Raw genomic sequence first — 22385 nt, forward strand, 5'->3', positions numbered from 1 at the left:
ATTAGAGATATTTCTAACCTCTTTTATGCTCTGTACTCCTGTAAGCATGTTGAAAGTACAGATAGAGTCTTACATCTTCACGTCTTCATTGTTCCTAGTGTAGGTCTTGCATATGGAAGATACTCTGTTGATACTTAATTACTTTCCAGCTTTCAAATTGAAGGCTCTTATTGGCCTTAAATATATGTAAAGTGTGTATCCTTTTCATGTGCTTTCTTCTTATGCGTTTTTTTCTGATTGAATGAAAAGGTCTCAGTTCCAGGTGAGAAAAAGGTAATGACAAGCCCATAATTTAATAGAACCTCATATTTTGAGAAAATTTTGTGAATTAGGGGAAAATCCTCCCTCCCCCCCAAAAAACCAGAAGAAATAGAACAAGTATGAATATGTTTTAATTAAAAAATTTATTATGATTATTTACACCAGTTCCTTGATAAGCATATAAATGTAAACTTTTATCATTAGCATTATTTCACATATGACTTATGCAAATTCAGAGTTAATACTGTCGTTTGAGTGTACAGGTGGTGAGAAAATTTTATTATATTCACAGAATATACATACACGTGCGTTCAAAAGGTGTTCCTCTCTAAGCCAGTGGTATGGACACAGTCCCAAGGGCCCTGCTTCTGCTTCTCAGGTGGATACTGGGATCAGTGATATCATCCACATGCTCTTCACTCTTCTTTTCCTTCAGGCTGTTGATGAACCTCAGGGTAATTTCATCCCACTCCTCGGGCAATAGCATCAGCAGAAACCCAATGCAGATGATGATGGTAGCAGCCAGGCGGACGACATTGAATATCACCTCCTGCTTCAGGAGATCCACAGCTAGGGAAGGAACAGCAAGTCAGTCAGTCCATCACTGTTTCTAAGCTTCTCTGAAAACAAATGACCACATCAGCTCTACTTCTAAGAGATTTCCAAAAGTCTCTCTTGTTCTCTCAAGCGCGTCTTCCCTTTTTCCACGTCATTATCAACACTGTGCTCTCCATTTGCTTTCCGTTCCCTCTCTCTAAATAACACTTACCCTTCCAGGCAAATGCCATCTGATTGAATAACCTCTGCAGTTAAAAAAATTTTTTTAAATTTTATATTGTAGTATTGTTGATTTACAATGTTGCATTAGTTTCAGGTGTACAGCAAAGTGATTCAGTTAGACATATGCACGTATCTACTCTTTTTCAAATTCTTTTCCCATTTAGGTTATTACAGAATATTGAGCAGAGTTCCCTGTGCTATACAGTAGGTCCTTGTTGGTTATCTATTTTAAATATAGCAGTGTGTACATGCAGCTTTATTTCTTAATACTTTTCCTCTGCATCCCTTCATGCTTCTCCAGTTTCACTGGACCACTGAAGATGTTTTAAATGAGCCAAGCTTATTAATGTCTAGGTCTTTGCACGTGCTAGTCTTTTTAAAATTTTTAATTGAGACAAATTTCATAGAAATTAAAATTAACCATCTTAAAGTGAGTTTAGTAGCATTTTGTACATTCATTTTGTACAGCTTAATGTACCACTGCCTCCATCTGTTTCCAAAACATTTTCATTATTTCAAAATAAAACCCCATACCCATTAAGCAGTTACTCCCCAGCCCACTACTCTCACCCCACAACACCTGGCAACCATCAACCTGCTGTGTGTCTGTGGATTTACCTATTCTAGATATTTCCTATAAATGGAAGCATACCATATGTGACCTTTTGTGTCTGGCTTCTTTCGCTTAGCATAATGTTTTTGAGGTTCAACCATATTGTAGCATGTGTTAGTGCTTCATTCCTTTTTATGGCTGAGTAATACCCCATTGTATCACAACTTGTTTATCAATTCATCTCTGGATGGACATTTAGGTGTTTCCACCTTTGGCTGTTGTAAATAGTATGAACATTCACATACAAGGATATTTTTGAGTCCCTGTTTTCAGTTTTGCAGGAATGTAACTAGTAGTGGAATCATATATATGCTGTTCTCTTTGCATGGAATGCTCTTCCCTCCTTATATGCACTTCATCCAGTTAAACCCTCTGTTAGATTCCACCCTTTATGCTTTTTGCAGGAAGCCTCCTTGGATGCCCCTCCTGTGTGCTCTCAGAGCATTCAGTACATACCTCTCTCAAAGCCATTTTCTCTCTCTACATTGTAATTACTCAGTTCCTTTCATCTCCTTTCTTCACTACATGGTCCTGAGGGCAGAGGCTGTGTCTTATTCAGGATCTATCACCAGGTGTTAGCACAGTTGTTAGCATATACTAAGTGCTCAGAAATTATTTATTGAATGAATGAATTCATGGATGAATGAATGGAATTCCTTGACAACTCCACTCCTCCCTGATATGACTTCCTCTAAATATCTTATAGTCCTTGGAGTCTTTTACACAATTTGGCATTTGATGATAAATTACTTTGTAGAGTTCTAAGTTATTTCATATGTGTCGGTCTTGTTTTCCATATTCAGTGCAAGTTTCTTATGGGAACAATAATATCTTTTTTTCCCAGTCTCTTCTATAGTCATGATCACATAGAAAGTGCTCCATAAATATTTGCTGATTGTACTGGGGGTAAAGAAAGATGGCTACCTAAGACTTGGAAAAATAGAATTTTAAAATTAGAAGGACTATACAGTCATCCAGATAACCCACTTTCATTATTTGTTCCACGGACAGTTTACCTAGAAAGATTTTCCTGGAAAAGTAGCTTCTCCTCTTGTCCCTGAAGTGAGTCAAATTGCTTTTTTCTTATATCTGTTCCAGAGGGCCATCTGTGCCCCCAGGAGAAGCCTTCACAGCTCCCCATGGATAGTCTGATGGGGAGCCAACACCCTGTATGTTTCCTACACTTTCATTAGTGATGTTTGAGAGTCTTATGCTGGGATGCCTTTTGTTTCCATAGGACTTCCTCTAAAAATACCACAAAATTAGGTTGTCAGGGAGATTACATGAAACCCAAATGATACATTTGGTTTTTAATTCTAAAAGCACAACCAAGTTAAAACAGTGTTTGTAGCTGGAAATTTTAAATGTGCTGCATAGTTATTCTGCTGTCTGCCACCTTCATGATATTTAAAACATCTTCCCAGGCAAGGGACATAATTCACAATTGCTCGAAGAAACAACTCAGGGTATAGAACAAACACAAGCAGGAGACTTCCTGTGCACACATCAAATCGTACAGTACCTGCATTTCCAGGAACGCTGAGCACTGTTCCGATGGAGATGAGGATTGGGTATGTCAGCACCACACCAACATTCACCAGGATGTTGAAGGCTGTAAAATAAAGGAGGATATACAGGATAAAGGGGAATTGCTATGCTGGGCTCTTTCCTTCTTAACATAAAAGAATCAATATCTATGCTAAACATGCCTTCTAAATTATCTGTACCATTGGTCAATTAATCCTCTAATTCTGGAGATGGATTCATATGTATTGTACCTGAAATAGTCGTATTCCTTTTTCCTCCTCTGCCATCCTGGCTGCCTGATCTCTTGGTTGGAAAAGGGGGTAGGGAGCCATGCAAAGAAGTGAAATAATCAATTCAGTACCCTGCTCAATAGCACTGTAAAGTTGAGCCAGAGGTTGAAAGCTGGTGACTGATTGGGGCTTTCTCCCTTGTTACTTTACTACATCATGCTATATTCCTGAATAACTAAAAGGCCTTGGTGTTACTGCCTAACAGAAGATCTGTCCAAGGATGACCTATGCTGCATTATTCCCTCTCTTTTGGGGTGAGCATCACATGAGCAAACAAAGTTGTGTGCAGTGTAATTCACCGAACCCCAGGCACCTTTTCCACATCCTGATTTGTGCACAGATAACCCCAGGGCAGGTCCACAGAACCAACTGTAGGTATAACTTGATACCCTTTAATACATATCTTCTGACATTTTTAGATAAATATAAAGTTAGTTAAAATAATTATCTACACAAAAATGATCAAAAATACTTGTTTTTGAAAAGAAAATTATAAATTACATAGCATTATTTTAATAGATTTCAAGCTAATGTTTGTTTTAGGGGTTAGAGAAATGAGTCTTAACAACTACAAAAAGTCCTCAATTCAGAAAAGATCTCTATGGAAATGACTCAAAACCCTGTTGCCCGTTCTCTGTAGAACCAAAGATGGTTCTAGAACCATTCCAGTTAGGACAGTGTTTCTTCTACTGTTATCTATAATTCTTACTTTAATTAAGCTCACTAACTTAGTCATCTGGAGTCACTCCTGCTTGTTAGTTAGAGACGGTGGGTTGGACTTTCACAAAACTTGGGCTTGTTCATAATTTTCATACAATAGTAGTGGCAATCAAGGCAGAGGACCTTCCTAAGTTGATAACTACTCCTTTATGGCAGAGCTGCAATGGGAATGAATATTTCAGCATCTCAACTCTCTCCTCAAGTTTGGGGAGTCAAATATGACCTGTTCTAACAATTCAGGAATTTATTAAACACAGCACAGACTCTGCTACACTCCCCAACTGTCATTTTATTGGCTGAACTGGATATTTTAACAGATTGATAGGAAGTATTGGTATTTGGTTGAGAACTGAGCTTTTCTCACTCAACAAGAACCGAGTGGCTTCACTGCAATGGGTGTCTGCTTTTCTTTAGTGTTTTAGGTGGAACACTTACAAGCTCTTTTGACAATCTCAGGACAAGAATATATAATTCAATATGTTATCTATAGCACGGGGCCCTGCCTGAGTTTAAGTGGGCCTCAGACATGTCAGGTGAATGGATGAGGTCAATCTGCACGTGGGCTATGGTCAAGCCAGAGCAGGAACGAGGCCAGGTGAACCTAAGCAGATTGAAGCCGTAGTTACAGGTGATGGGGGGTGGGGTCAGAGTTCAGCCTGCTCTTTGCCTCTCAGATCTGTCTCCAGCCCTGCTCTCACTAGATCATATCTGATTCCTATGGAGAAGAGAAGGTGGCAATAAAAACTTAAGAGCAGAAGCACTGAAGACTGTAAAACCCTGGGGTGTGAAACACAGTCAGGAGAGAGGCTGTCTCCTCATTTTGTCACAGGGCAACACTGGCACAGAGAGAGCTCTGTGCACGGGGATGAGCCTGTGGGGCAGCTCTAAGCTGGGCGGCACTACACCCAGTGCAGTGTGGAGATCACGCTGCTTGGTGGAGAACTGCAGGGTCCGGCTAGCATGAGTGATGCCCAGCCTGAGCAGGCTTGCTTAGGAGCGTGTATTAGAGGTGCCAAGGGATAAACGTGGGTGGAGGGCTACTTGGCAGCAAGCTGGAGATCACGGGTCACAGCTGGGGCCAAGAGGTAGTGAAATTTGGGCTATGGTTATTCCCAATTAGATTGTTTTTGGCCAGGAAGAGATCTAGGCACTTTTAATTAGGGCATTTTGGTCTTATGGAAAGACTGCTATTGATTTCTACTATTCAATTTAGCACAGGTTATGAGCGGTCATAACTGCACATTTTTGGTCTTCAAAAGTAGAATTTAAAGGATCAACAATTAATGTTTGATCTTTCTCGTGAGTGTTTTCTGTCTAGTTGAAGAGCTCCCCTTAGGGGCCTGGGCCAGAGTAGAAGAAGATGACCCAATGTCTCTGTGGGGACGAAAACAAGGGCATTCTTTTTCCCTCCTAGGACTTGCAGTGCCGTTTTAGACTATGTCACCTTGATAAAGAAGGTCAACTGCGGGGCGGCAGATGTCCTGCAGGTCCAGTATGGCAGGTGAACATGGAGTAGGCAGAGGGTGCTGTTACCAGGTGGAACGGGGGAAGAGGAGCAGAATGAAAGGGGTTTGATTTTGAGTAGAGACACTGAGTCATTGGGTGTTTGTTGTTGTTCAACTGCTTGGTGAGGAAAGAGTGGGCTTGTTATATTGAGGTTCCTCTCACATTAAATGAAAGCGCAGCTGGAAAGTGGGAGCCCCCCAGCTGCTCAGGTGAAGCAGACAGCCTCAGGATCATGGGGAGCTGGGAGAGAGAACATGAGAAACACTCCAGGTGGCTATTTCTTGGTCATCTGCTAGGCACAGCCTACTTAACAGGGCCACCTCGTCCTGTTCTGTCACCTTCTCTTGCTCGGTGAGGGTTTCCCATCTCAAATTCATTCTCCAGACATGACCAGAGTAGACTGTTTAGAATGCAGATGTAAGCCTGTCACCTCCCTGCTTAAAGATCATGAAGTGGATTTGAAATCCAATCCCCTCAACGTGGTGTTCCAGGCCCTCCATGACCTGCTGCCCTCCTGAATGTCATCTCCTTCCTTCCTCCCCAGTTCCTCCTGCACTTGGTCCTCCTGCCATTTTGATCCACTTTGAGTCCCTTGAATCCCCCATCCACTCTCCCCCTCTGTCTGACACACTGTGCCACACATGGAACACAATAACCTCATACATTACATCATGAAGAATGGACGAGGCTACTTGAGGATCAGTGGTGATCAGAGAGGCCTGGGCCTCCAGTTCAGCACTTAACCCATGGGAGGCATACTAGCTGGATAGCTCTGATTGAATCAAGCAATAATCTGCAGAGAACTTTGCAACCATTAACCAATGTTAGGTAAATTTGGGAAGTAGAGGACAGGGGTACCCAAAGGAATAATCCTACTATGACAATTTAACTCACCAAGGAGAGGTCAAGTGACATAGGAAATGGAAGGCAAAACCCAGGGCCACTTACCCAGCCAGAGCCCTGCCATCCCACAGAGACAGCCCCATGGCAGAGCTGCAAACGAGGACCAGTGCTCCACCTTGGTGAAATACAGGATGACCGGGGTGAAGGAGATGAAGATTAAGTTGAAGAAACCCAATGTGGAGACAAAGTGTGCTGCTTCACCAAAGTTGGCACTTCCGAGAAACATCTTAAACAAAACCTAGAATGAGAAAGGAACTCATTAGCCACATAGTCAGGGATATTGTTGTATCAGAAAGGCAATTTCTACATCATGAACTAACTGGCCCAGGGTTTAAGTTCTATGTCTTCTTATCCCACTGTCTCCATGGCAGTAAATGTGCTGCTGAGATAAGGAATTCAAATGCCCTCTAGCCTTCATATGAAACAGCAAATGCCATAAAATGAATTCCACTTTCTGTGCCACAGGGATACTGCACACTGGGAAAAACACCACCATCAGTTATGGCTATAGGGTGGATGATGAATAAGAGTGCAGACAAGCCCAGAAACATCTAGGATTGAGGCGCCATCAGTTCTTCTCTTCAAGCATGGGATTCATTTCACCCTTATTTTGACAGGTACTGAAAACTAAATTGGACAGAGAGAGCCTATCATTATATTATTGAGAGAAATAATAACAATGCCATGGATTTATAAGCACTTTTCTCTCTGAGCCTAAAATATTTTCACAAGTACAGTATTTATTCTCCAGATTTTAAAAAGATGGTCTTTGTTTTCTGGATTATAAATCTGTGTGTAGAAAAAGATGGCAAGGAGACATAAATAGCTAACCTAAATCACACATCAGGCTGGGGAGGAACCAGTTCTCTAGTCCATATTTCTTGGCTTTTTAACCCCTCTGCTTCCTTTATTAATCCTCAAACAATGTAGCACAGAGTATCTCTTTTCTATGGCGCACATATGATTTTGTGCATGTCAGCAAAATATTACCACTCCCACAATGAATACATTTGTAACATGGTCAGGAGAATTCTTTCTATAAAAGAGCCATCCCAGGCATATAGCAAGTCCGGGTATTGCTTTTAATTTCAACTAAACGTATCATTTTTTTTCTCTTGAGAGACTTAAGAGAACTTGAGCACGTGCTCGTGGTATTTGGTCACATCACACATCTCCGTGGAGTCTCAGTTGGGGGCAAGTTAGACACTAATGGTGATTGAGTGAACACCTGTCAAGCTTGTCACAGAATCAATGGGCCAGGAAATGTCGATATGGAAATAGACACAATGTCCTCTGAGCTGCAGAGTTGGTGAATAATCAGAACAGGCATCCAGGGGGGATGCAAAGGGCATTTTTTGCCTTTCAGAGAGGATTTTGTCATTGAAACACCAAGAGAGGTGAAAGTGGAACAGTTCTTTAGCTACATCCAGAAAGTTGGCTCTGAAAAGTGGAGCTTTGGTGAATAACCTTTTAGATCTGCTCTCTTAATCCTCACGTCTAAAGTCAGGGACAGTGACTCCGAATAGAGCTTTCACTGATGACAGGCCACTCCAGGGGAGAAAGAACTGTGAGTACAAACCCAGAGTATCCATCAGAGAGGAAAAGAGGCTCTTCATTTAGCTAATAACATGGCACGGGGTTAATATGCAACAAACAGTAAACTCTCAAGTGATAGCCGGTTTATTATTTTTAATACCTCATTGTAGTTGAAATAATGACCTCAGTAGTTAAATTAAAGAAACATAGGGGAGAAGTCTCTCTCGGCTCCTGCTATAACTGGTGGATGATTTGGGAGGGGTCGGGGCACGGACCACAGGCTTTGGAGTTGACCAGTCCGAGTTTAAACCTTGGCTCTATCACTTCCTGGCTGGATGATCTTGGACAAATTACTTAACCTTTCAAAGTCTTAGTTTCCTCATCTGGAAAGTGGGGATAAGTACCTATGCCTCATAAAGGTGCATTAACACAGGTGAAAATTTCTAGCAAGCACCCAGCCTGTAGCAAGTACTCAATAATTGGTACTTGTTATTATTTAAACCATCTTTTTTTTTTTTTTTTGCTAGTCAAGATTTTCTTTGTCCTTCCTTCTTTTATTACTTAAAAGCCTAAGCTACAAATGACAGTTGAGTACATAAGGAAGTGCACAAAATACCTTATACAGTGCAGATGTCGAGGCCGAGCCCACTGCAAATGCTACTCCTATGATGGAATCAGCGTGGAAATTGTCTGCATACGCCATCATGACGATGCCAGTGATCGCCATTATTGCAGCAACTATCTATCAAGTAGAATGCAAAGAGAAAAAAAATTTTAATTGATGCCTCCATACCCCAGAGCAAGCAATTGAAGGCTTCATGGGTGTTGCTACATGCTTCCTCAAACCCAATTACCTCTTGTACATCACTGTTTAAACGTAGGAAGGGTCAGTATTAGCAAGAAATCCGTATGTTCATGAGACATCCAGGCAGAAAATATAGAAGCTGCTCACATTCTAATTAAGGACTAGTAATGTAGTTTAATTTTTAGATCAACTTCCTAGAGATTAATACCCATAGTGGTGAAATAAATTTAATAGGAAGTCACTTCTTAGCATTTTCATCTGTACTGTGTTCTTTTTCCTCAGACAATTCAGCATACATTTTAATCAGCTCCTTGGATCAATGCATGTTTCTGAACATCTCCACATAACCAGAACTTGATTATGGAGACATAATATTGATGCAGCTAAGAGGACACTTTTAGGCCAAAGTGAAAAAAGGAAAGAGAATAATCTTTCAGAGTGATTTATAAGGAGCGAGCTGAGTTTGCACTGTCACTTGGAATATCAAACGGAGGCTAGTTCTTCCTTTTGTTTACATGCAAATTAAGCCACAGAAAGATAATTTCATTCAATTATCCTAGAGCATTAGCTGTATAAAGCGAAATATTAAGAATTTGATTGAAATCATAATGGTTGACTGTAAATTAATATGATCCTTGGTATATTCCAAACAGGAGTCCACTTCCTTTGTGAAAGGCTGGTTGGCATCTGTTTCTTTAATTTACCTTGAACTGGTTCTACTGGAAAATATTTTAAAGCTACAATAAACAGTAAAATGACAACCCCGGAATAGGAAACGCTATGTCATTTCCTTGTGAAATAGTCTCACTGACTTTAAAATCATGATGCAACTTTGTGGGAAATTTAAATATACGTGGTGATCAATTTTGTTAAGCTTCCTTTCTGAGTATTCTCAAGTCAGTCAGTTCCTCTGTAGATAGATTTCTCACATGTGTGATATTTTTTGACCCTTTGAAATATTATTAGTGAATTATTCATTACAACAAAATGTAGATCTTCAACATGCACTGTAGACTTGCTGAAGGCCAGTGTGAAGTATGATAACGATGACACATATAATTTAGATGCTGTTAAAGCAATTCTTTTGTTAATGACCACCCAAAGCAAGGGCACAGCTGGTTTCAGAGCCAGCTCCATACTAAAGCGTCTTTTATGAAAAACAGCCGGAGTACTTGAGAACAGAAGCCGACTTGTCAGCAGCGAAAAACTGTCTTCATAAAGCGTTATCCGGGAGGCTGCATGGTGGCGGGGCAGGGGGGCATTGCTCTTGCTGACTATCACAGTCTCTAAACCTTCTAGCCGTGTGTTCCAGTTAGATCATGCCGCAAACTATAGGGAATAGAATTTAATACAAATGCACACAATGTGAGGTGTCAAGGAAATTTTCCAAACAGGAAGTCATAGGCTCATAAATAAACATGGTGAAGTGGTTACGTAGACCTGGGAATTCTGTGAGACTTATCATTTTCTTTGATTTAGGGATTTATAGTTCAGCCAGGTATTTGCAACATTTCTTTGGGCAATATGATGTCAGAGAAATGAAAAGTTACATTAAACACTGGCAGTTTCTGATTTGTTTTTGTGTTAATTAATGTTCATAGGTTAAAGTATTTATGTACACAGATAGATTTCCCTCAAAATACTGAACTTATAGGATAATAAATTTGAATTAATACTTGTTTTTTTTTTTTTACCAAACATCAGATGTATTTTCTTAGTCAAAAAAACAGGTAGTTTCTTCAAGACAGGGATAATAGAGCACATTGTTAATCCTAATGAAACTTTAACATGATGTGCTGTTTAATATTTAAAATTATTAAAATTATTCTATAATATACAATATCTGGGTTTAAGCAATTGTGTATAATATATAATTCTTGGCTTAGGGAATTCTGAAAACAAACAGTCCATACAAAAAAAAAAAAAAAAAAAAGGGAAAAAAGCAAAAACACTGTCTGGAAAGTGTTGAATATTTAATACCATTATCCCCAGGATATGACCCGGTTGGGAACACTTTCTTTTCTGAGTCAGCCATTAGTAAAAATACATATGCACTGTATTTTTATTATAAGTTTTCTCAAGATAGGAATTGGACATGGACAAAGATTACATAATTTTATAGCAATTCAGAATTATAGTCATGATGAGCCTCTTAAAGATCTCCATTACATTTTATATTTAAGTGCTTGTGAAAATATTAGCTCAAACCACTTAAATTGTCATATCAATTAAACCAGTGTCTCTTTAAATTGCGGTCATGGAGAGAAGCATTTTTCACTTCAGGGGGCCAGACAGTGCTGTTAAGTTCCAAAAGCATGAAAATCTGAATATTTCCAATGTTAGAAAAATTCCTCTCTACGGTATGAACAGTTATTTATAGGTTAATAATTTAAAGGTTATATAGGTTACCTGGGGGGAAAAGATAAATTATTTTCCACATTTCTATTTAAATTTCACAACTATCTGATAAACAAGTTCTCTATGGCCATGTTTAAAATTTTTTTTCAGTATGTTTCTTATCTACACAGTTGGAACTAAGGGAAGGGAGTTCAGCTAATCTAGAAAATGCAGGGAAACATTGGGTGGCAGGCTCCTTTGGAGTGGTTTTTTGGATGATCTTAGAGTGGTTCTGCCTGGCACTATTGGTTAATTGCAGAGTAAATATTCTTGAGATTTCTAGAGAATATGTAACCCAAGCACAGGTCTGAGTCATGTGCGTTTTCAGAAGTAATCAATCATTAAGGAAGGATTAATAGTACAGAAATAATAGTACAGAAAATAATACAGAAAAAAAGTACAAAATGATTTTTCTTGTGTCAGGATGCTGGAAATGTACCTGCAGGAAGCCAGCTCTTTAAATACTGTGTCAGAAGGGCTCACATGTGACATCCACATGCTGACAAACACAAAAATGCTTCTGAGCACATTAGCATCCACATGAGGGACTCCTCTGCTGATGGTGCCATCTCATGGTGCCACCTGCTTGGCTTCAGAAAAACATGGCTCTCCTCAGGACCTACTCCAGTTACAGCCCCATAACCAACCAGAGGTGTCTAAATAAGATGGAAACCCACCACAACCGTTACTTGAATCTGACCTAGGTGAAAATGTTAGTAACCATAGTGATCATAAAGCTGCCAATGCCTCATTTTTAACCTTCTAAACCTCTGGGTTCTCTCACATCCTGGTGTGCCCACCTGGGGTGAATACCCTGAGGAAGAGGATTTATTTAGCCCATTATCTTTGCATGCTCCTTGAGTGACATCACCACCTGAGCCAACTACCTTCCTCTGTGGGCTCACTTCCCTCCAAGAGTCTCTGCATCAACTCTCAGGGCCAATCAGAGGGGGACCATGAGGGGGACCTGTTCTTAAAGCCCAAAGAGGGCTTTAACAGTAAACATTTGGTGATCTCACTGAAATGTATACTACCTGTGGCCCTGCCTGAAAGCAAGGTTTCTTTCCCCTCTCAAAGAATTAGTTTGTATAGATAAAGCCTAGAGAAATAGCTGGCTTTTGGCTGATTTTTGTTTTCTTTTATCTTCATTTTTTTCCTCTTTTGGAAAAAAGGCCTCAAAACCCAAAAGGGTCCAGCCCTTCTCTGGATCTCCAGGAGGGTTTATGAGCCTCATTACAGTCACTGTGCTTCCCATTGACAAATGATTTCCAGAACTATCATTCGCATAACAATATCAGCTCTTCTAGGATTCAGGGTATTGAGATGAACCTTTAACTGCTTCTCTTTCTAACTGTAACCCAAACATCTTTCCTTAATTTGCCTTGTGGGTAACCCTGTTTCTGGAGCTGGATGGAGCAGGTAGGAGCTTCCCCGGCTTACGATGGACCTTGAATCCCAAGCCTACATCAGGCTCTGAAATGGGGGGGCCTCAAAGCTATACTGCTGGCCAGACTGCACTCAAGTTCGAGACTCAAGGTTAGCAGCTGAAGGTGGGATACACATTCATAGTTTGGCCAATGAGACCTGCACTGATGATCATCCTTCTTCCCTCTGAGTGTATTTGGATAGAGTCCATTTTCAGGGAACCATGGCTACACAGAATCCTTAAACTTGTCCACATGTTATGTTTAAGCTTCCATAAAGAAGAGCCAACTGTTTTACTCAGAGCCAATGAAATTGGACAAGAGTTGACGTGTGAGAAATGAAAGAGGTGGGCAGTCCACAGCTGTCTGGATACTCTGTGCGTGTGTGTGTGTGTGTGTGTGAGGGGGAGGAGGGTGGGTCCCTGGGGTGCGGCAGGTCAAGCCTGAGTCTCAAACTAAGATTCCCATCCTCCACCCCACTGCCACACACACATACACATCTGTTTTTATATGAAAAAAAAAAAAACCCATCTGAAAATGATCCCAAAGGAAGACCAGGATGGAAGAGAAGGAAAGAAATCCCAGAAGGAAAGACTCAAGAGTATGTGTGGAAGGTAGATGAGACCTATTGACTGCACCTTGTTGACAGGGGTTATGGGTTCCTTGAGAGCATAAAATCGGAGAGCCTTCCCAACTCAGCTCTCCCCTCCCTGTATTTGTGAATCATTCTCCTGCCAAGAGGAGGATGAAAGGGGATGAGCCCCACTACCCATCCTCTACTGCCTCCAGCGGGAAGCATGAAGGTTCTAGACAGAGCAGTCTGCACTGCCCAGGAATGAAGAGTTACTGCAGAAATGCCAATCAGAGGCAAGATGGAAACAAGTTTGTCTTGAATCTTATCTAAATATGTAATATTGGCACAAATAAGTAGCAGCTCAGCTCCAGGGTCCTGATTGATTTAGAGTGCCCTGGAGCCCAATTTGAATTCAGAGAAGAGCAGTTTAAGCAATGAAAGATTTCATTTAACTGTCATGCCCCAGTCAGTTCTTGACGGATGGAGGAAAGTCTCCAAAAGAGCCACAGTTTGGGAAACTAAACACATAAGGACCCAGTTATACCTAGAAAATAGGTGGCTGCCAAGCTGAAGGGACACAAATTCATTTCCTCAATCTGCTATAAAAGTTGGGGTCTGCTGAACCATTCACCGCCCACCAATTTTCTTCACATGTTCAAGGAAATTTGAAAATGAATGAACATTTTCTATTAATAATATAAAAATAAGGGGGGGACAAGATCTGAAAGAAAGGGTGTTAATTTTCTAGTCTGACATTTACTTTTCATTGGAGTGAAATGGATGCCAGTGATAGAGAAGAAAACCTGAAGCAGTGGCTCATTTTTTTTTTTTTGAGAACCTTTTTTTATTGATATTCTGTGATCAATATCAATATCATTGATATTCAGTGATATTCTGGTTCTGATTGATTTAAGAATGCTAGCTAAACAAAACAGGATCTTGGAGATGGGAAAAACACCCATCTTCAATGCTGCAAGAGCTGGATTCTAACTTAGCAACATTTTTGCCATTAAAAAGAAAGGCCTTTTAAAGAAGTTTACTAATTTCCATATGATTATCATACATCAGCTGTAAGCAACTACTTATGAGTTTTTTAACACACCAAAACTCACCAGCAAACTGGTTGAAAGAATTTCATAATAGAAAACTAAATGTACGGCAGACTACCTTTCCATCTGTGATTCAATCAATATTCCAAGGAAACTAAATATTAACAAGTTATTCAAAACATATAATTAGTTTTTATGTGAGCATTGCTAATTCTGGCCAACTGGTGCTCCAGATAAACCCGTATTTACTGATATTATCATTTAAAGCATCCTTCATTCTGTTCATCGTGTCATTTTGACGTGAAAAATAGAAGTAGGGGAGGCCATATGTTTTATCTCAAGGGTGATCATTCTTGGGGTCATGCAAATGAGAATCATAATCCCCAAACTATCTTTTTCTGAACAACTGAAGACTTAGAATGAGTCAGAAATATGCATTTTGCTTTGATGACTGAAAGCAACCCTTTAACTATTTAAAAAAAGAGTAGGGGCTTCCCTGGTGGCGCAGTGGTTGAGAGTCCGCCTGCCGATGCAGGGGACGCGGGTTCGTGCCCCGGTCTGGGAGGATCCCACATGCCGCGGAGCGGCTGGGCCCGTGAGCCATGGCCGTTGAGCCGGCGCGTCCGGAGCCTGTGCTCCGCAACGGGAGAGGCCACAACAGTGAGAGGCCCACATACCGCAAAAAAAAAAAAAAAAAAAAAAAGAGTAGTCCAAGTGGGGTGGCATCTACAGACTTTGTCTTGTTTATGGGTGTAGGCAATAAGAGCTGCATTTATGTTGTCAGTATTCTATTTGTCCTCCTCTAATTTCTCAGGTGACCTAATTATACATGTTCTCAGTATGTCTCAGAAGGAAAAGAACTGCTGATATGGTCAAAAGGCAAAATGCTGAATATGTTTCAGTGCTTCTTATATTCCATGGCCTGCTTATGGGCATTATTAAAATTACACCTTGACATTCTTCTAGAACATGGCATTAAACACTTCCTAATGTTTCACAGTGAGAAGTGAAGCACCTCCTGTCATTTAAAAAGAAAAATACCTGGCTTCTCCCAGCATCCCTGACCTTAATACTTACTATTTTGTCATTATGATGTCTTAATTTATGCATTTACTTATTAACAACTACTTATTGGCTACTTAACAATTTTTCTATCAGGTCTTATTACTTTGCAGATGCTGTATGAGTTTCCTGAGGCTGCTGTAACAAATGACCACAAACTTGGTTACTAAAAACAGCAGAAATCTATTCTCTCATAGTTCTGGAGGCCAGAAGTTCAAAATTGGGCAGGGCCATGCTCCCAAGAGCACCTCTGGGAGAGAATAATATTACATGCCTGCCTCTTCCAGGTTCTGGTGGCTGCCCCGGCTTTCCTGGGCTTGTGGCTGCATCACTCCAATCTCTCTCTCTGTGGTCACATTGCCTTCTCCTCTTCTGTGTGTCTTTCCTGTGTGTGTCTCTTATAAGGATACTTGTTATTGGATTTAGGAGACACCCAGATCAACCAGGATGATCTCCTCTTTGCAAAATCCTTAAGTTAATTATGTCTGCAAAGACTATTTTTCCAAGTAAGGTCACATTCACGGGTTCTGGGGATTAGAGTGTGGACACCTTATTGGGGGCCACCATTAAACCCACCACAGATGCAAATTTTAAGATAAACATGCTTTGTAGCTTCTAGGCAGATTTCCTAAATCTGCCATTTAAATGTGACACAGCTGAGCTTTTCACCCTACAAGTCCTCAAATAAACCGCAAGCTTCTTTTGATATGACCCCTTGCATAAGTAAGTTCCATGGTTAAATGCATTCATTCACTCTAATACAATTGATTTGCTCACTGGTAAATCTAATAGTGAACATATCTATTTCCTTTTCATATTCACATGACACTGAAAGAACAGAAAAGCCCCTAAATCTCCTTTCTTACCCTCTCTTCTGACAAGGCCCTCCAAATACTCATGGGTGATCCAAGGTGGTAGTAGATAGACAAGAGAAAGATCTTGTAAGCATGAGTTCATTCACTATATCCTTAAATATGTAGAGTCTCTACTTTGTCCCTTGTATTATTCTAGGTGTTAGAGATAGAGGTAGAACTAGTTTCATGGGCATATGACCTGTGCAGATGCAGTGGGCTCCCTGATGTTGCCATGTTGAAATTATTCACAATTTTTTTTCAACAGGAGGCCTGCATTTTCACTTTTCACTGGGGCCCACAAATTACGTAGCCCAAGCTGAATGGATCAGTGAGCAATGTAAAGAAGCTTCTTGTTCTCAAGTACTTGTCAGGGCACGTGATGGTGGACAGACAATACCAATGCTTCATGTGTGAAAACATGATGCTAAGCCCCTTGGGTGTGAAATCTAAGATTAGCTATGGAGAATGAGTATGGGACCACATCTGGTATAGTTTAATGGTATCATGGACTGATTCAGTTTCTTGTGTTGTCTTCTGCTATAGCTTTTCACTTGTTCATGTCAAGTTTCAGTTCTGAATTTCTGAGCAGCATTTCCCAAGATACAACCAGAATTAGCTAATTGGCTATTAAGATGAAGTTTTCAGGATGATACCTGTCACAAACTCTCTCTCTAATATAGACATGAATTTCAGCATTTAGTAGGGCAAGGACCCTGGAATCATTGCAACAAGAACAATATTTTGATAGCAAAATGTGTTTCAGATCCAGTCTTGGACATCTCTTTCGGAGAACAATAATTGTGTGATGTTTATCTTCTGGAAAAAGGCTATTCGTTTGGACCTCCTTTCAAAGAACTATTTACTCAATATTTTCATCATGGTGGCATGCCAGATTATATGAATGAGATCTGGCTCCTTAGATCTGCATGGTTTTCAATCAATCTAACAAAGATCAAGCATACAAAAAAAATGTTTATTTTTAAATCCATGTTACCTGTGAAAGGGATAAACTCAGAACTGAAGTGGTTGGTGGAAGTTTAATGCAGTTCAATTAAGGATTTGTACCCCAAAGTAAGAGTTATTGCTTTTAGTTCCATATCTAGTTAGTCACACTAGATATATAGCCACTTTTAACAGCATTGTCATTACTGATGACTTTAATTACTGTTTGGTAACCTGATCTACTTACACCAATATTAATTAAATCCATCTCTGGGGGGAAAAAACATGAGGGAGTTGTCCCAACATATGTTGATTGGAAAAAAAGCAAATCATAATCTTTACTGTGGCTAATTTTCTCAGACCCTTCTTTCCCGAGGACAGAAGGAGTTGATCACACCATTAATTCTAAGAAAAGCACTTCTTTTCCCTGAGTGCCTCCTGTTGAAATCATCTGACTGATTCCAATGGAAACAATCTCTTTATCTTCTCATGATGTTGTAACTGCCTGGGCGTCCTAGTGCAACTTCAAATTTCAATCTGTACTCAGAACCAATGGGAAAAGTTTTGCAGAAACTCCACAAAACAAAGCAGCTCTCCTGATACCAAGGATCTATGATTAAATGTGGCCTTACGCATTGAATCAAGTGTGCCATTACCCTCACTCCCATGAACCTGTCTTTCAGCACGATCCACGACAGCAAGAAGACAAAGGCTTTGTTACAACAGAACAGAGCAGAGACATCTGTGGCTGTCAGCTTCTTTAAAGCCAGTAAATACAGGTAATTAGTCAAAGTCCATAGAATAGAAAAGGGAGCAGTTCTTTTAAGAAAGAGCTTCAATGTCAGACCATCTTCACCAAAAATTCGACTGCATTCCCTAGAGAAGAAATAGAGGTTAATAGTCAGGTATTAACTTTAACACATCTTGTGTAGACTAACTCTTGACAGCCATTTTTAGGCAAGAGCACAAACCCTGAAGACCCAACATTCATCTGTGGAACCTACTGAACCCAGTTCTGCCACCTATGGGTTGTAAGTGCAAAGCGTTCCATGGAGGAGTCCACATCTCCCCAGGCACAGAGCTAAGCCTTTCCTACCCATTCTCTGGAGATTTCTGGGGGTAGTAGCCATTCTGCTGTTGCCAAACATTCTCAGAGAAGCCCAGAGAAATCCAGAAATGAATGATTTCTGGAATTACTAGCTATTCGAAGAGACAGATGATTCTTTCCCAGTGGACGGATACAACAGGGTCAAAATGGTTGCTACTGTTTGAGTAGGCTACAGACCACGTGCAGCCTCACATATCATGTGTAGGCATGCACAACTTAGGATTTTATTATTCCTAAAACATTATGCCTTTTTCTGACAAATTTGACAATGTACAAATTTCTTTTTCCTCTAGCATTTTTAAGGTAGAAAAAAATGAAGGAAGCATCTGTGATAACCCTCAAATGGTAAAATAAATAAATAAAATTCAGGTTGCATTTATGTAGAAACACCTGGCCATTCTAGAGTAATTGTCTGAATTCACTGTGTAAAAATAGTCATTTCAGTTAAATCTTTGATTTGCTTGGTTTCTGACTAAATTGATTATTTAGCCCAAAGGATTGTTTTAATCAAAATGTTGAAGCTAGCAATACATATAGGCAATATCGAAAGTGATAGAATAGCAGTGGCTTTTTAATTATGGACTGAAAACAGGCTGAGAAAATTCAGCTTTATTTTTTTCACTCAGTTGTACAAGAACATTCAAGCTTTCATTGGGCAACTATCTTGTGCCAGGCATTGTATTTTCAAAAGTAGTATAAATATTCTGTTTGAAGCAACAAGTTATTCATATTTGCACGTTTATAATGTTTATAAATCTATTTAAATGGCTCTAGGTAGTACTAGTTTCTGGTCTCCCTTCTAGCTCTTTCTGAAGAGAAATAATTATGCTTCAAAGTATTGCAAAGCAAAGTAATCTCCAGCCAATGTTTGCCTCCCATGTATGAAGCAATTTACCCCACAGGAGGACCACATGGGGGGAGGGCGTGACAAAGTGGTGAGGCTCCAAGCACAGGGATACGACTTTCAAAATCAAGTCTCATAGTAAACGTTGCTTCCAAGCAGCTGAGAACACAGGGAATCATAGGCCAGTGATTCTGGGAAGGTTAAAAATGCATTTTGAACACATAGACAAGTCATGTGGTGATTTTACTTTCATGTGGCAGACAACCAAAATGGAAAGACTTTTGTAAAATGGAAATGGGATTCCCAAAGCTAAATTTTAACTTTGAAGGAGACAGAACATCAATGAAGGGACTAAATAGCCAGAGGCAAAGCCTTTTGCAAAGTAAACAGAAATTACATGTGCTCACACACACAGGTAAACGGATGGCCTCTCTGTTTTGTTTTATTGACGTGTAGTTGATTTACATTATTATAAAATGGATGGCCTGTTTTGTATTACTGAAGTGTAGTTGATTTACAGTATTATAAAATGGATGGCCTTTCTAAAGCTCTACCTTTGAGATACTCAAATCAGAGTTACACACAGAGCAAGCAGCAGTTTTCATAGAGCAACTGGGCACACATTTTGTGTTCTGTACTTATAAAAGGATTTGCTCTGTGAGGAAGTCTGCCAGGGAGAGCTGGAGTGGAGAGTCATGGGTTTATCCTGACATCTATAACTGCTAAAGGTCCTTTAAAATACACGTTTATTAAGAACCACAACAAATCCATTTCTGATTAAAGTATTTCTTATCACTGGCCTTAGCCAGTGATGGTTCTTCCTTCCCAGAGCCCACCATCATGTTGGGTAGAGTGCTCTCCAGCAAAGACTTTGGATTCAGGAGAGGGAACACCCTGCCCCGTGGGGAAGCCAGTGGAGGCACATGGATGGGGAGAGTCCCCCAGGCAAAGTGCTGCTGCCTGGCAGAGGCTCTTGGCTTGGCTCACCCTGACCCCCAGGTATTGGCTTCCTCCTTGTTACCCTTTCTTCTTCCCTTCTCATCTCACTGCCCACCTTCTCCCCACTTGTCACTGCTGTTACAAGAATTAATAAAAATGCTCTCCATTCCAACGCCAGTTCATCTGGGTAAAACCTTTTGCCATTTAAGCAGTAAGTGCTAGGAAATGTGATTTTTTTTTTTAAAGATGGATTTCTATGGAGAAGGAGATAACAATAGTAGGTCTCTCCTTGGGATGATGAGATCAGAATCTCTAGACAAGAGGCATTGACAGGAGGCAAAACTTGGAAAGAAGCTTAGAAGTCGGGGGACACTAATAACATAACTCTGCACATCCTTGTTCCAGCAGCTACTAGTTATGGAACCCTTTCTGTATGTCAGATGGCATCTTTAATTTTATTTATTTATTTATTTATTTATGGCTGTGCTGGGTCTTCGTTTCTGTGCAAGGGCTTTCTCTAGTTGTGGCAAGTGGGGGCCACTCTTCATCGCGGTGCGCGGGCCTCTCACTGTCGCGGCCTCTCTGGTGCGGAGCACAGGCTCCAGACGCGCAGGGTCAGTAGTTGTGGCTCACAGGCCTAGTTGCTCCGCGGCATGTGGGATCCTCCCAGACCAGGGCTCGAACCGCGTCCCCTGCACTGGCAGGCAGACTCTCAACCACTGCGCCACCAAGGAAGCCCCAGATGGCATCTTAAGCACATTTCATAGCTTCCTGACACATGGCAAATTTATCTTTGGCTCTAGTTTCATGTTTTCTAGAGTTTTTTTTCCTTAAGAAATTACCCTTTGATACCCCTTTGATATACCATCAAAACTATGGTATATAATTATTTTCTTCTTAAATTTCAAATTCACCTGAGGCAATTGAATTCTCTTGATAGTATATAAATGGAATGATGGAAATATCAAAAACTACTCCCAAATGAACAATCCTTACCATCTAGATTTGATACCTTACTGAAAATTCTTTTGATGTCAGTGATAAGAAAAGGACTGGAAATGCTTTCATAGCATTCAAGAGAAAAGGAGAAAATAGGCATAGGATCTGGCACTATGGGCCAAATCCTGTTTTCAGTCTTAGATACTAACTCTATTTTCCCTTTGTTCTGCCATGAGAGCTTCAGCGGGTGCCTTCTTGGCAGATGGTGTTAATGAGTCTACAGGGAAAAAGATCAAGGATCTCAGCATTTTCTGGCAATGTTTACCTCTCATATGGAGGGGGCCACTGGAGAATATTCCTTTCACAGACAATGTTTTCTGCTTGACAGTAAAAGCTCTTTGATTCAGTTTCAGAAATGGGCAACTTCACACTAGGCACTAACAGGGGGCGGTGTCTTGTCAAGTTACAGGTCTCACTAAATTCAGAGTTAGCTCAACATGAGAGATGCGGTGAAGATGAGACTCATTCCCCAAACAACACTTCTGTCAGCAGGAGCCTCTTGTAAATGTATTCTCTTGAATAAAACTGACTTGGGGCTTCCCTGGTGGCGCAGTGGTTGGGAGTTCGCCTGCCGATGCAGGGGACACGGGTTCGTGCCCCGGTCTGGGAAGATCCCACATGCCGCGGAGCGGCTGGTCCCATGAGCCATGGCCACTGAGCCTGCGCGTCCGGAGCCTGTGCTCTGCAACGGGAGAGGCCACAGTGGTGAGAGGCCTTAGTACTGCAAAAAAATAAATAAATAAAATAAATAATATGGAAAACTGACTTGGCTTGCTTTGCGGTGTTCTGAGGTATTACTTCCGAGACTAAACTTTTGCTGTTTTTATGAGCATGTGTGTCTAAACCATAGGAACACATGCTATGGGTAAATGGAGGTATTTTCAAACAGGGAGAATTTTATTCTGATAATCATGTCCCTTGCAATCATGTATTAAATATTGTTATTAATAAAGATCTTATGCCCCAGCATCATGTCTATTTTGATGGGAAGAAATATAAAGTATTTTTAGCAATCCCAAACAGGTATAAGGTTTTTTTCTTTCCTCCAAACCAGAAAACATTTATCATTCTTGAATTGGGTTTTGTTTCTTTAATGATAGATGAACGTTCATGGACACACGTGGAAAATCAGCTCACAGTGTGACTTCAATATTCCCAGGCACTTCCAAGCTGGTGATAAATTGGAAGTTGAAGATTAAGCCTTCACAGTGTCTTAAGTTTTCAAGAACAGTCTTATAATGCATCAATGGTA

At 40.5% G+C, this 22385-nt stretch overlaps 1 protein-coding gene across 1 annotated transcript in view; it reads right to left on the reverse strand.

The window, feature by feature from the left end:
- Window positions 1-589: 589 nt before the first annotated feature.
- The window catches only part of SLC35F4 (solute carrier family 35 member F4), a gene marked incomplete at both ends in the record, with an annotated part of 288469 nt that continues 266673 nt past the window's right edge, over window positions 590-22385 (reverse strand). The window contains 5 exons of the mRNA XM_079699960.1: window positions 590-831; window positions 3177-3266; window positions 6646-6838; window positions 8753-8878; window positions 17900-18119. Of these exons, the coding sequence (XP_079556086.1) occupies window positions 590-831; window positions 3177-3266; window positions 6646-6838; window positions 8753-8878; window positions 17900-18119 (871 nt within the window). The remainder of the gene's footprint in view (window positions 832-3176; window positions 3267-6645; window positions 6839-8752; window positions 8879-17899; window positions 18120-22385) is intronic.

This window comes from Hyperoodon ampullatus (assembly GCF_949752795.1).
Source record: "Hyperoodon ampullatus genome assembly, chromosome: 3".
NCBI lineage: Eukaryota > Metazoa > Chordata > Mammalia > Artiodactyla > Ziphiidae > Hyperoodon > Hyperoodon ampullatus.